The 13,927-nt window shown below is 27.2% G+C and overlaps 1 protein-coding gene across 5 annotated transcripts in view; it reads left to right on the top strand.

Moving 5' to 3' along the window:
- The window catches only part of LOC123293860 (broad-complex core protein isoforms 1/2/3/4/5), a 28,532-nt gene extending 15,077 nt beyond the window's left edge, over nucleotides 1-13,455 (top strand). For 2 of the 5 annotated variants that reach the window (XM_044874815.1, XM_044874816.1), the window contains exons 3-5: nucleotides 484-1,318; nucleotides 2,284-2,340; nucleotides 13,056-13,455. In XM_044874815.1, coding sequence (XP_044730750.1) covers nucleotides 484-1,318; nucleotides 2,284-2,340; nucleotides 13,056-13,378 — 1,215 coding nt within the window. In that variant the 3' untranslated portion in view covers nucleotides 13,379-13,455. Of the gene's footprint in view, nucleotides 1-483; nucleotides 1,319-2,283; nucleotides 2,341-2,804; nucleotides 2,826-4,157; nucleotides 4,538-11,952; nucleotides 12,247-13,055 lie in introns of those variants that run through there. The other 3 variants (XM_044874817.1, XM_044874818.1, XM_044874819.1) reach the window with 3 other exon arrangements.
- The last annotated feature ends 472 nt before the right edge of the window (nucleotides 13,456-13,927 follow it).

Below are 13,927 nucleotides of genomic sequence, written 5' to 3'. Positions count from 1 at the left end.
AAAATATGTGTAATGTGTAAATATTCAGGTCATTATACGTAGTAACCACATGGTTTACCGTTTACTACAAAACATCAATGAAAATCATACGAACCATCCCTTTCTTACGGCATAATCATTTGGTTTTTCATATAACTTGAATTCAGAATTCAAAACGAAATGGCTGCATAACAGCAATTTTAAATGGAAGAAATTTATTTTGAATTGCATAAAAATTTGTTTTAAACAATTTTACTAAACAATTTAGATTTAGTAATTGCAGTAAACACATATTATTTTAATTAAATATGTTCAAGTTATATGAAATGTGCTACATAGAATTGCAATTTAACATTTAAAACACGCATGCGCTAGTATGAACTGTCAAGTGAACATTGACGTTTAGTTTGGTAAACAATAAGTTGTTGTAAATAACCAGAAATTTTGTTTTAAATTAAAATCTTTTTATTTAAAAGTGGCTAATTTTAATTTATTTATGTTTAGAGCACACCATGCAAACATCCAGTAATAGTGCTTCAAGATGTGGCATTTACTGACCTCCATGCATTGGTTGAATTCATATATCACGGTGAAGTAAACGTACATCAACGATCGTTAAGTTCGTTTCTAAAAACAGCTGAAGTATTACGAGTCAGTGGCCTAACGCAGCAACATGGAGAAGAACGTGGTGATATTGCCGCTCAAGTACAACAACAAACAAATAACAACAGAGGTGGAACACCTCAAAATCATCATTCACCGCCATTACATCATCCGGATGATATACCATCACCAGAGAGTAATGGACATCCACCACGTCGATCATCAAATAGTAGAAGAGAACGACGTAATTCATTGGAACAACAAATCACTGAATCGGAACAAAAACGACCACGTCAGGATATTAATCTTAATAATAATTCACCACCGGAACAGTTGACACCCACTGATTTTTCACCATCGGCAATGAAACATGCTGCTGCATTAGCTGCTTTACATAATTCGGAAAGTATTGGACATGGAAATGGTTTAGATAGTGCACCACATTCACCACATATTACTGCAGGACTACCACCACGGCCTACGAATCATGATGACGATGTAAAAAACGAACCAATGGATGCATCATTAGATATAGACAATAACAGTATGGACTCAAATAGTGGAACAGATAAAAAAGGACCCCCATCAAATTGCTCAGTTGGTGATCATGATGAACACGATTTACGAATACATCCTGCATTTCTAACTGCAAGTGATAGTAAACTTTTTGCGACTGCTGCTGGTACTTTTAATTTTAGTATGGCTGCATTAACAGGCGATCCTACAGGTTTAGCAGGTAATTTATATTTTTTAAATTTATTTAGAGTTAAATTATTAGAAGTATGTCGAATTCATTTGGGTTTGATATCCAGGTACCGATTATTTAACGTGTTTTTCCTTCGAATACAACCAACGAAATCCGAACAAAACACAAATTATTTATCACTTTAAATAAAATTATGAATATTACTAATATTAACACTTACGATATGAATGGTAGAGGTAAAGGATAACTATTTCCGTATTGCAAAAAGAGACGAAAATTAAGATGGTACTGGTGTACCAATTTTAAAGGAAATTCATAATGGTCAGATAAAGATCGAAACAAATTGTTAAAAAAGTTCATATCAAACATAGAGTAATAAGAGTAAGATACCGTCCTTAAAGTCTAGTCATGAGATAACAAATTTTAATCAGTAAGAGTTTTATCGAGATCAAAATACAATTTTATCATTGTCTCTATCGATATCTGATTTTTTGGATTTTATCGGTAGTACACTTTAAAAGATATCTAGAAATTAACATTTTAGCGATATGTAGTGTAAAGATCTCTAAAAAAATTACGGCTTCATATAGGATTTCGGAAGTTTTCGTAGAAATATTCGACCAATCATTAAATGAAGTATTTTTTTGGTTAAAATTACATTGAATAACAAGTTTTATCATATTCTGAAGCAAATAATTGTTTGTGATTCTTCCAAAGGAGTAATACCCATAAAAAATAGCGATTTTTTGCCTTTAATTTCGATGTAACTCATTTAATGATTAGAGCATAGCTTCTAAAATTATACGAAATACAATTTTCGGAACTATTTCAGGCAATTTCTTATAGATTTTTGTCTAATAGTCAAATCAACTAGATTTTGTGATGTATGGTTCTTTACTCTTCTATTACTCTAAAAAAAAACCAAAACAATAAATTTTTGACGTTTAATAAATTGTTTATTTGCTGATTAATAAATTGTATTTTCAATATTTTAGGATTGGGCAGTCCTAGTTTACAAAGCACAGCTGAAAGCCTCGCAGGAACTTCACAAGGTAAGAACCGTATTCTCATAAAATTAAACCTTTTATTTTTTAAAACAACTATTTTATACACTGTTGTCTATAGTACGAAAAAAAACTATTAAGGACTTCATAAAATATCCAAAAATAAAAATACAAACAAACAAAAATTATAGCAAAAACAAAAAAATAATTTGATGAAAATATGAAACCACTTAATATTTTATGAAATCACTTAATACTTTCATGTTTTTTTATTAAATTTTTCGTTATTGTTTTTTACACGTTCGTTCTCTGAGTTTCCAAAGAAATGCTTGTGTATTCTGTGTTTTAGTAATTGTGATCGTTTTTTAAACAAATCAATTTTTTTGTTTTTTATTTGTCGCATTGTTTTCTGTTGCGCTCGGCGGATTTATTTATTTTAATTTTTTATGTTTTTTCAAATCAAACATTGTTTTTTTTTTGTTTCGTAATATTTTTTATTTTTATTTTGGCAGTTCGTTAAAAAAATTATAATAAATTAAATCGGTTTGTAAAACGGTGTAAAAATTTAAATATTCGAATTTGATTTTTGTGCGAAAACTTTAAATAAATTCTAAATTATTCGTTAAAATGAGAGTGAAAAAACTTTTTTTTGGGTGTCGTTAAAGTGTTTGAAATATATCAGAAAACAAAAAAGCATGATGGATTCACACACATCTTCGAAAAACGAAAAACAAATTTCAGAAATCGCGAGATTTGAGGAACACATGGACGTTTGAAATTAAGGAAGAACTTTTAAAAATATTAACCGGATTCCAATCAACGAAGGATATAAAGCACATGTTACATAACATATTGTAAAACAAGTGTAATTTCTTTAAGTATATATAAAATTTTCAATCGAATTCGAAATGTGTATTATTTATTTCGAAAATCCACTAAGAAAAATCTGCCTTAATTAATAATATTATAACTTAAAGTAAAAATAGAGAGAGGGTTAATAATCCTAGATAACGAAAATAAAGCTAATTTGGGGCCACGTTATGTGCCGCCAGGTGTCACCCACCATCATCACCACAGTAGCAGCAGCCCCCCTCTTGCTGATACCATTATGGGCAGTGGCGGTGGCTGTGGGAACAGCAATGAAGAAGCGTTTCGATGTGAACCTTGCAACAAATCACTATCATCGTTAACTCGATTGAAGAGACATATACAAAATGTACATATGAGACCATCGCGTGAACCAGTGTGCACAATATGTAAACGGGTTTACAGCTCATTAAATTCATTACGAAATCACAAAAGTATTTATCATCGAAATGTTAAAATACCGCACAGACATTTGCCTTATTTTCATATGAATTAAAAAGGAGAGAACAAATTTTTTTTTATAAATTTTTTTATGTTTTTTAATATATTATTATTGTTTCGTAATTTTTTGTATATAAGATAAAAAAAAAACAAATTTCGAGATATCAAATGTTTTACTTGTATGTGAATAAATATATCACACTGCCCCCTGCCAATTTTAATACGATACGTTCGATTTTGTTATTAATTATATTTTTGGTAGAATATTTATCGTAGACGACAGATAATAACTACCCAAATAAATGTATTCTACCAAGATTTTAGACTTAGAATCAAAAAAGAAAAAAAAAAACTATCTGTATTTATTTTAATAATTTTGTTATTAAAAAAATCTAGTTACCAATTTTGTTCTATTTTTGATAAAATATAAAAATTATACACACACTAAGTGCCTTTGAAAAAATTTGCTTTTATAATAAATTAATTAAAATAAATACAGATAAATTTCACACAATTTTAATATGAAATAAACTAATCGGTTCGGGTATGTTTGGCAGGGGGCATGTTGATGTTGGCGGGCAGTGGAGCTGGTGCACATCGGTGTAATGTGTGTGGAAAATCATTGAGTACACGATTGACATTGAAACGACACACGGAACAACAACATCTGCAACCGCTTCATAGTGCTGTTTGTACGCTATGTCACAAGGTCTTCCGAACGCTCAACTCACTCAACAATCATAAAAGTATTTACCATCGACGACAGAAATAGCATCAACCAACTTCTTCAACAGCATCTACATCATCTTCATCATCACATCCACGTCTTCTACTAATGAATTCTTCTAGCCTGAGTGTGCTCAAATCAACGACAAGGCAAAATCATGGTTACTTAACTCGGGTTAGAAAAAAAAGATAGAACTAATTTTGTCGTTTTTTTTTTCATTTAGCCTATTTTTTAGAGTAATGTGTAAAAAAAAAAAAACAAATTAGAGGGATCAAATTTTTTTATTTAAATCTCAATGGAAAAATTGAGCCCCCAAATAATTCAAAAATTTAGAGAATATTAAAATTTAATAATGAAAGAATTTATATCAAAATAAATTTAAAATAATGGGTAATTTTTATGTCAAATTTAAAAAAAAATTAACTCGTGAGATTTAATCTCTTTACCATGCGAGCTAGTTTATTTGACATAGTTCTTGATTTTTCTAAGAATACAAATTAGAAAATAAGAAGAAAAAATTGTATAGTTTGTATTGGAATAACTATTTCTTTGATGATTTCGTAATCCATTCCTATAAAAACATTATAACCAGTAGCTTGGGAAATCACCAATAACTAGTTAACAAAAATATTACCAATTAATCTGACTACAAATCAAATTAAAATTCATTTTCGAATTTGGATTATCTATAACCGAAAAATGAATTGTTTCTCAACAATAAAAAACGAATTTGACATTCTTATACTACAATGGTTAGAAACATTTCTACAAAATTACTTTCAAAATTTCAAGAATGCAAATTTCGATTGGATATTCAGATCATTAGACCATAATGAAGAAAGATATTTTTTTGTTGCTTGCCCTATAAATTAAACGAAGGAAAGTCATTGATAAACACAATACGTGTAAAAATGGTAGGAAATTTGTAAATGTCGAATGGTTTGAAAAATGGAGTGCAATTGTGAAAAAAGAAAACATTTTTAATCCATTCGGCAATTTCAAACTTTTTGCTTACTTTTTTCATGTTCTTGTTGGCTAGGTTAGAGTAGCTGCCCTGGAATGGAACACACTTAGACCAAAAGGTCCGTTGTGATACCGAAAAACGGTTGGCTAAGAGCTGAACAGTGAAAGAGAAGAAGAGACTTCGTTTCTTCCTTCTCCCGACTGTGACAGCTCCTGCAATAGCTGTGATACACTGTCAGACTCAGACGTTCAGCGTGTTTGTCGCCTAGCTAGTGTCCTGTAATAGCTGTAAAAAGTTTGCTTATAGTGGCCCTTTGAAACGATGTAAGATCTTGACTTTACAATTCACTGGAATGACCCTGTATCCTGGATCTCATCCCAGGTTTACTTTCATTTGTTCCACCAACTCATTTATGTACAACGGCAGTCTTGTGTTATCTTTGAAGTTAGGTAGACCGAATTGAAAGATTCACGAACCTACAAAAGGCAGACAAAGTTTACAATTAAAATATCAATTTTCTGTATGGATTTATGATGTTATTCTTTTGCAATGGTTAGAAATAATTTTTAACCAATTTCGTTGATATTTATAGATGTTGTATAAACAAATATTTTATTTAAAAGAACAAATTCGAAACATCATTTTCTGAAAAGAAATAGATATTCAAATACATTCTGATATTAAAAAGCTCAATATAATCAAAAAATATATATTATATAAATAAAAGACAATACTTTTTGATCACGTAAAAAAAATGAATATTGGCTTTGCGTTTTTAGTGCAATAAAAAGAAGAAAACAAAAACAATATTTAGTAATTATTATTTTTAATATAAATTTGAAAAATTTTAGAAAAAGCAATTTGAAAATGAAATATAACAAATCTACGTAATTAAACTGGTTTTTTTTAGATTCTATTATAATACGATATTAATAAATAATCAAATCGGCCATTTCACAATATTTAATGATATTTAAAATAAACCCAAGGAAATAATTTTACAATAACTCATGCCAGAAAGTAATTTTTAATTTACCTATATTGCCTATAGAACATTTATGTAGCAACTAGTGCACTAGGAGATGATGTGTGTTCACCATCCCATTGGTGTTTAAACTGTGTGTGATATCTTTTTTCTTTACTAAATTGTTTTATATTAATTAAATTTAGATTAAAAACGTTTTCATTTATTCGAAATTACAAAAAATAATCCATCGCATCTTGGATTTTATCTGCTGTAAAAATGAAATTATTCATTTTGTACTTCTCGCGTCATTCTATGGTAAATTGATAAGTGGCAAATTCAATTTTGTCATCCCCCGGTATTTAACTTTTAAGGCCTTGCATTCGATTTTAACATTAAGATGTCAGAACCACGAGTAAAATTGTAAACCATACTTAAACAACTCAATCATACTTAAACAAGCCTTTCTTTGAGGACTTGAATTTTACATCGTCAGGGTGTCTCACGAAGGTTTCAATAATTTTGTCATATAATTATTTTAGAAGTTACATACATTTTGTAGTGATTTTGACCTTATTTTGAATATTTTGTAGAAATTTAAATTGAAAATCGACAATCGATAAAATTTAACACAGGGTCTAGTTATTGTAAAAATTTAATTTAAAACAATTTAGTAAATAAGATACTCCCCTCATAATAATAATAATCAATAGATCTCTCTAGTTGCGTTTAGAAATAAATAATGATTAAAAAAATTTAAAAAACGAATACGTAAAACTAAATGCTTTTTATGAAAAAATATTTGCTACAAACTGTCTTAATTCATACAAATCTCGTACAAGAACAAATTTAATATTTTGTATCTTTTGTGTTTATTAATTTTATTTCATTTTTTCCCCATAATTTTTTTTCTGTAGATTTTAGACGTACATATTGTAAATGATCATATAAAAACAAAATAAGTTAATTAATTACAAAAAAATGGTGATAGGAATTTATTAATAATACTTTTTAAATAGTTACAAACAAATCTTCCAAGTTAAAAAATAAATAAATAAAATAAATATAAAAACAAATGCCTATATTTAAAGATAGAAAATATATTTGTTAAATAATAAATAAAATATTTATTTCGTACTTATTAATTTTTGAAAAATTGGATTTTCTAAATTTTAGTTTTTTTATTTTTATTATTATTATTATTATTCATTTTACATGAAAAATTATATTGATTTGATCTCAAAAAAAAAAAAAAAATTAATTGAATAGAAATTATTTATAAATATGTGCAAAATACTCATATTTTATATAGAAAATAAGAATTTGTATGTTTTTAGTGAATGCGGTGATTTATTTTTATCTTTTACTTTTAAAAAGTCGTGAAAATTACATAAGTTTTATTGGATTTTAAAGAAATTTGTTTCTTCATGGAAATTTTTTGCCAATAAAAAAAAGTCATTTCAATCGACAATTATGTGTTTTCGTCGTGTTTTGAATCAAACGACAAACCCAACCTTGGAGTAGCGTAATTAATTATACGTAAGTTTAGGAAGCTAGTGGGATTTTTGTTACCTAACGAAATGGAAAATCGCATTGACATAGAGCCATCTGCTTCTCCCAGTGTTTGAGGTTCAGAAATGATCAAAGTAGAATAGTAACCACAGTGGAACTAGATAGTAAAGGTATGCTCTTACCGTAGTTCAATTTTAAATGTTTCTGCGCCATAACAACCATCTGGGTAAATCAGCTGTTCAGACGCGTATGTACTCATTGATCAAGATGATAGGTAGTTTGATCCACAATAGTGGATCAGACTTATCACGAAGTATAGATACAAGGATTCCGAACGGTATAGGCTTTTCCATGGTATTCATGTACATAATAATAAACCCAGATCATAGTTCTCTTTTCTGCCACTGCCTGCGCAAGAGTTCAAAATGTACCGATGCTTGTAAACAATAATAAACTCAGATCATAGTTCTCTTTTCTGCCACTGGCTGCGCAAGAGTTCAGGACGTACCGATGCTATTATTATCTTTGCCCTAAATTGGGACCATTCGTTCAACATTACGTTCGGACTCCTTGAGATTGCTGGGTTCAAATACACCGGTTACAATTAAATTCCACTATGGTAGCTTAAGACTGACAAATAATGTAGCAAGGGGATTGTGAGTATTATTTACTGAATTATTATAATTTTTGGGAATCGCGGTACTCGAAAATAGGATGAAAATATTTCACTGCTTCTAAATTCTTGGACTGAAAATGTAACTTCCAAGACTGATTGATATAGTAAAAAAAAATAAAATAAATAATAAAAATCGAGTGAACTCGATGGGAAAAATTTTAAACTGTTCTTTTGTCAATAAAGAAGACAAGAATATTAATTTTATGTATGAAGAAATTTTTTTTTTGAACGAATATAAATTGAATTTGTTGCAACAATTTCTAGTCATAAATTGGATTTTTTTTTTAAATAATTTATAAAATTTTGTAATTGATTTTCTCAAATTATTATTGAAGTAAAACATATATACGTATAATGTTTTTTTTTTTTTTCAAAAAATACGTATTTAGAATATATTTTAAAAGAGTGTTTTTGTTATAATTTTAATTTTTTTGATTATTTTTAAATATAGGCATACAAACAAAACTTGCTTTACAAAAAATAAATATATTGCTATAAATTTGTACTTATATATATGTATATAAAAAAAACATTAGCCTTAGAAGAAACAAAACAAATAATTATTTAGATAACTTAAAAATCACAAAAATCATCATACTTAAAACTAATTGATAAAAACTGTTTTTTAATTTTACTTTAAATTCAAAATTCATCGAAATGAAGGCAAATATAATTTTTAAATTAATTACGATGAAAGTCGACTCTGGAAGCGATGGAAAAGAAATAGATTCTGGCAGAATAATGCTATAGCATTTCAAATTATCGTTTAATAGTCGCTAAATTTCTTTTATTTTCACATTCGAAGGTTTTGTATATCATTATCTTCAACATTATAGCCAGCTTAACAAGATTGATATTAGAGTCCAATGAGTCCAAGAAGTGTTGTAGACTAGGCCTGGCGGACCTTTAAGTATCTACGTGCCATTTTTTACAATAAATCGAATTCGTGATTATTGGGAAAATAATAAAACTAAATACTATCAACTTGAAATTATTTTACAACAAAAAAGAATACATTTTGCAATATGTCAGTTATGCGCGTAATTCAAATTAAAGTAACTTTGGTGTGACTTCTGTTGTTGCAATTTAGATGAAAAATAACTTATATTTGGATTGTAAGACGTTACTTTTAGTAGACTACATGCTGAACTGGATTAATCTGTCAAGAGGTTTCTAGGCGAGTCTTTAATGTCATTCATCTTTGAAATTAATGACTCGCGGGCATAGGTAGATGAAAATATGGTTAAAATAGCACGAGTCAGTTTCTTCAAACAGTTAAATGTGTCTGGTAACAAATTTTATGTTTCAGAAATTTTGTTATTGGCATTTTTCGTTTTGGCAATTAATTCCAACTCTTTACTTGAATTTTGTTATCGATGCCAAAATATTATGTCGCGTGTATTAAATGGCACGCCTGCCATTGGTTCGTCATCCCTGCTGTAGACAAAACAATCTTATAAGTATGAATCTGAATTAAAGATTTAAATTTTCAAAAGAATGCGGACAAGATTTTTATGAAATAAGGAAGTTTGTTATTTTTTATGCCGGATAATTACCATCCTAGTCAATCAGACAAATTTATTATTTAAAAATTAATATTTTTACCAAAAATAATTAAAAATTTTGAATTTAGAGAAAAAATATTTTATGTAGATATATTTGTTAATAATTTGACAAAAAATTAAAAGAAAAAATACAAAAAAATAAAATGCCAGATTAACTTAGTTATTTCTTTATCATTGGTTTAAAGTATGAAAATTAATTACTTATATAAAAAGAAAATAAATTCATTATTTATATATATATTATATAATCTCAAAAAAAAGCAAATTAATATATTATTATGATTATTATAATTATTATTATTATTAATTATTATTATGAATATGTTTAATTAATTAATATAAAAAAAAGATAATTATTTTATTATTTCTTCCAAAAAAATAATGAGACTGTATTTTTTGTTTAACTTTAAATTTTTCTTCATTTCGTTAATAATTGGAATTTTTTAAAAATTGTTTTAGATATTTTTTGAAAGACTGAAATTTTTTTTCTTTGAAAATCATTTGTGATAACTTTTTTTTTTAAATAATTGGCAAGGTATAGTTTAATTTAATAAGGTTTTTTTTTATAAATTGGTGGCAATTAAAGGATGTGTGATGAATTTTTTTTCTTTTAAAATTAAAATTATTTTGCATTTTTTTTTTATTAACTATTACTGATATATTTGTTCATCACTTGGACAATTTTTATACAGCATGAACTTTTTTTTTTGAAATATATTTCTCGTTATTCATTGTATGGATATAGATTATGTAGAATCAATTCGAATTTGTTCATTTTGAAAATGTTTTTAATTGTACTAGCTTTTGTTTTATTCTCGAAAAATGATCTCGAAAAATTTTGGAATTTTTAAAAATTAAAACAATTTATACTTTGAATTTTTATTTGGATGTCATCTAAGTTTTAGTATTCGTGTATAGAGTGGGATGATTACTAATTTTCGGTTACAATTTTACTCAATAAACAATAATTTTAGATTGAACAATTGCTATAAATATATTAAATTTGGACAAACTTTTTGTATTTGTACGTTTCGTTAAAAAAATTCTAAGAAATGTTTAAAAATAAATCATAATTTCGATGTGTATAACCTTACGAACTATTAAGTGTTAAAGTGGAATGAATAAAATTAATTTCCAAATTTTATTTAATTTGATTTGAAATAACCGTGGCATGTTTCAATTAATTGAAATATTCAAAATTATTTTAAATAATATATATATATCAAAATAAGTGAAATTATTAATTAATTTTTATGTATCTCAGAATTCATTGTACTGAAAATTAGTAACTAGCTTGATTCATGAATGGAATGTGTATAAATAGATTGTAGACCAAAATTATTTCCAAAATTATAATTTTCTTTTTAGATAACAGTATTAAAAAATAATTTCCATTTTAAACTAAAAACTAGTGCTTTATTTAATCTAAATTGAATTGAAAAATTACAAATTCTATCAAAATTGATTCTATTAATCTATAAAAATTAATCTAAAAAAATGTTACTTTTTTGTTACTATTGTAATTGTATTTTAATTTTTATTTGATTTTATTAAAATATATTTTTTACATTTCCTTAAAAAACCAATAGTTTGTTTTAATTAATAATTTATTAAAAACAAAGGGGGAAAGTAAATTTTTCCAGATTTATATTTTAAACGTTATTTAATCTCATTCGAGGTGGTAGGTATAAATGAAATATCTTAATTATGGATGATTAGCCCCAGCATCAAGGTTCCGAGAATGTTCGAAGCAATCAAAATGATAATAAAATTGCACAAATTATCATTTTAGATTAGCTAAGTTTAGATGACGGCATATAGTTTTTCTTTTTTAAATGTTTCTGTAAATTATATTTTTATGCGTCATCTAAACACACCTGATGCTGATTATACCGCCGCCACGGGTGCACTTACATCCGATGCCAAGTGTTATCTTTGTTTCAGGTATGCTGAGTATGTTACATGGAAACAGTGCAGCAGTAGCCGCAGCGGCTGCATTGAAAAAACTCTTCACATGTATGCGTTGTGGTAAAGTGTTGTGTTCGAAAGCATCGCTAAAACGACATATTGCTGATAAACATGCTGAACGACACGAGGAATATCGTTGTGTAATTTGTGAGAGAGTGTATTGTTCAAGAAATTCATTAATGACACACATCTATACATATCACAAGTCCCGACCTGGAGATATCGACATAAAATTTTTTTAGAAATTGCTTAGTTGTTTAGTACAGGAAGGTATTAAAAAATATTAATAGTAAAACATTTTTTATTTTTTTTAAAACATACTACTATTTTTTAACAAGTACTAAAATCCAAAAATGGTTCAATATTTTTCTCACTTGCAAATTTTCTATTACAATAAGTATTCTAGGAATTAGGGAATATTTTTTAAATTCTGGAAATTATCAAGTAAATAAAATCGGTCGAGTTTTAAACTTTCACAAAACAGTGATAGAAAATTTTATTTTTATTTTTTAAAATTTATTTTTCGCTTTTAAAAATGTAGTTTTCTTTGAAAATGAACCAAATTCATTTTAGAGCTAAAAAATTCTCAATTCAACGAGACATGGGTTTTGCAGTGAAGAGAAGTTACTTGATAAAAATTTAAAAATATTTCGGAAATAAAAATTTTATATGAAGAAAATTTTTAAAATGCTTTTAAATATTTAAAAATATTAGTTTTTAGTTTTTTTTATTTATTTTTCTTTTGGTTTTTTATTTTATTCATTTACTAATATTTATGCTCGCTTTAAAAAAACTTGCATGCGCTTAAATGCTTCAATGTTATGTTTAATGTAGTTTTTTTCCTATGTAAAAATTGCTTACGCTAAGAATTGTCTGAACTATATCCCTCAGCATCTCCAAATGTGTGTTTTAAGACCTTTAATTTAATTTTTTATTATCGTAAAAAAAATTTTTGTGTTGTATAATAAATTTTAATAAAATTTTCCAAAAAAACTTGCATGAACTTGCATTGGTCTTAAGCTATTTAAGATAATTTTTTTAATTTATATAGTATTAAAATTGTTTTAATAATTTTAAAGGTTCAGGAGGCGGTACACCGTATCGAATGCCACCACCAACAAGTGGAGGAATAAATGAACCCCAAGAGTGCCCTTACTGTCGTCGTACCTTTTCCTGTTATTATTCATTAAAACGCCACTTTCAAGATAAACATGAACGCAGTGATACCCTGTATGTATGTGAATTTTGTCATCGTCGATATCGTACCAAAAATTCATTAACAACACACAAAAGTCTTCAACATCGTGGTACCAGTGGAATGTTAAGACGATTACTTAAAACCACTGCCGTTAAAAATGCAGTACTTGGCGGTGGTGCATCAGCCCCGCCACCCTTAGGGTAGAATCTAACCGATTGTCATTTAATCATATTGTGTTGAAATTTTTATCGTAAATGAAAATTGATGACCATGTTTCATTTTTATAAACAATTTATTGTAATTATAATTTATTTTAGTAAGTTCCATATTCTCTACTTCAAAATGGAAGCGCATGTTTATATTTTATTAACTTCCTGATTGTGTACTATGTCACTTTTTAAGCGGATATGCTGATTATATAAATGTAATCAGGAAGTTATTGATCTAACCTCGTGCGTATAACCTCATTTGGGTGTTTTCCTCCATCAATTTGGGAAACATTTTTCTATATAAAATAGGTTATGAATATGGATGATAATAAGTTATTTCAAAATTCTTACAATTTTTTTCGAAAATTAATTATAAATTTTATTGGTATTTAAAATGGCCAAAAAAATATGTATACGTATTATACTAAAAAGTTTTTTGATAAAAATGTACAATTTTTATATTTGAGCTAAGCGAAAAAAAAATTAATCAAAATCAGAGTCATCCATTTTTGTTTACTGATCAATTCAACAAAATTTTTGCGAG

The sequence above is a fragment of the Chrysoperla carnea genome, chromosome 2 (assembly GCF_905475395.1).
Source record: "Chrysoperla carnea chromosome 2, inChrCarn1.1, whole genome shotgun sequence".
In the NCBI taxonomy this organism is placed as follows: domain Eukaryota; kingdom Metazoa; phylum Arthropoda; class Insecta; order Neuroptera; family Chrysopidae; genus Chrysoperla; species Chrysoperla carnea.
This window is presented reverse-complemented; position numbering and strand designations above follow the sequence as displayed.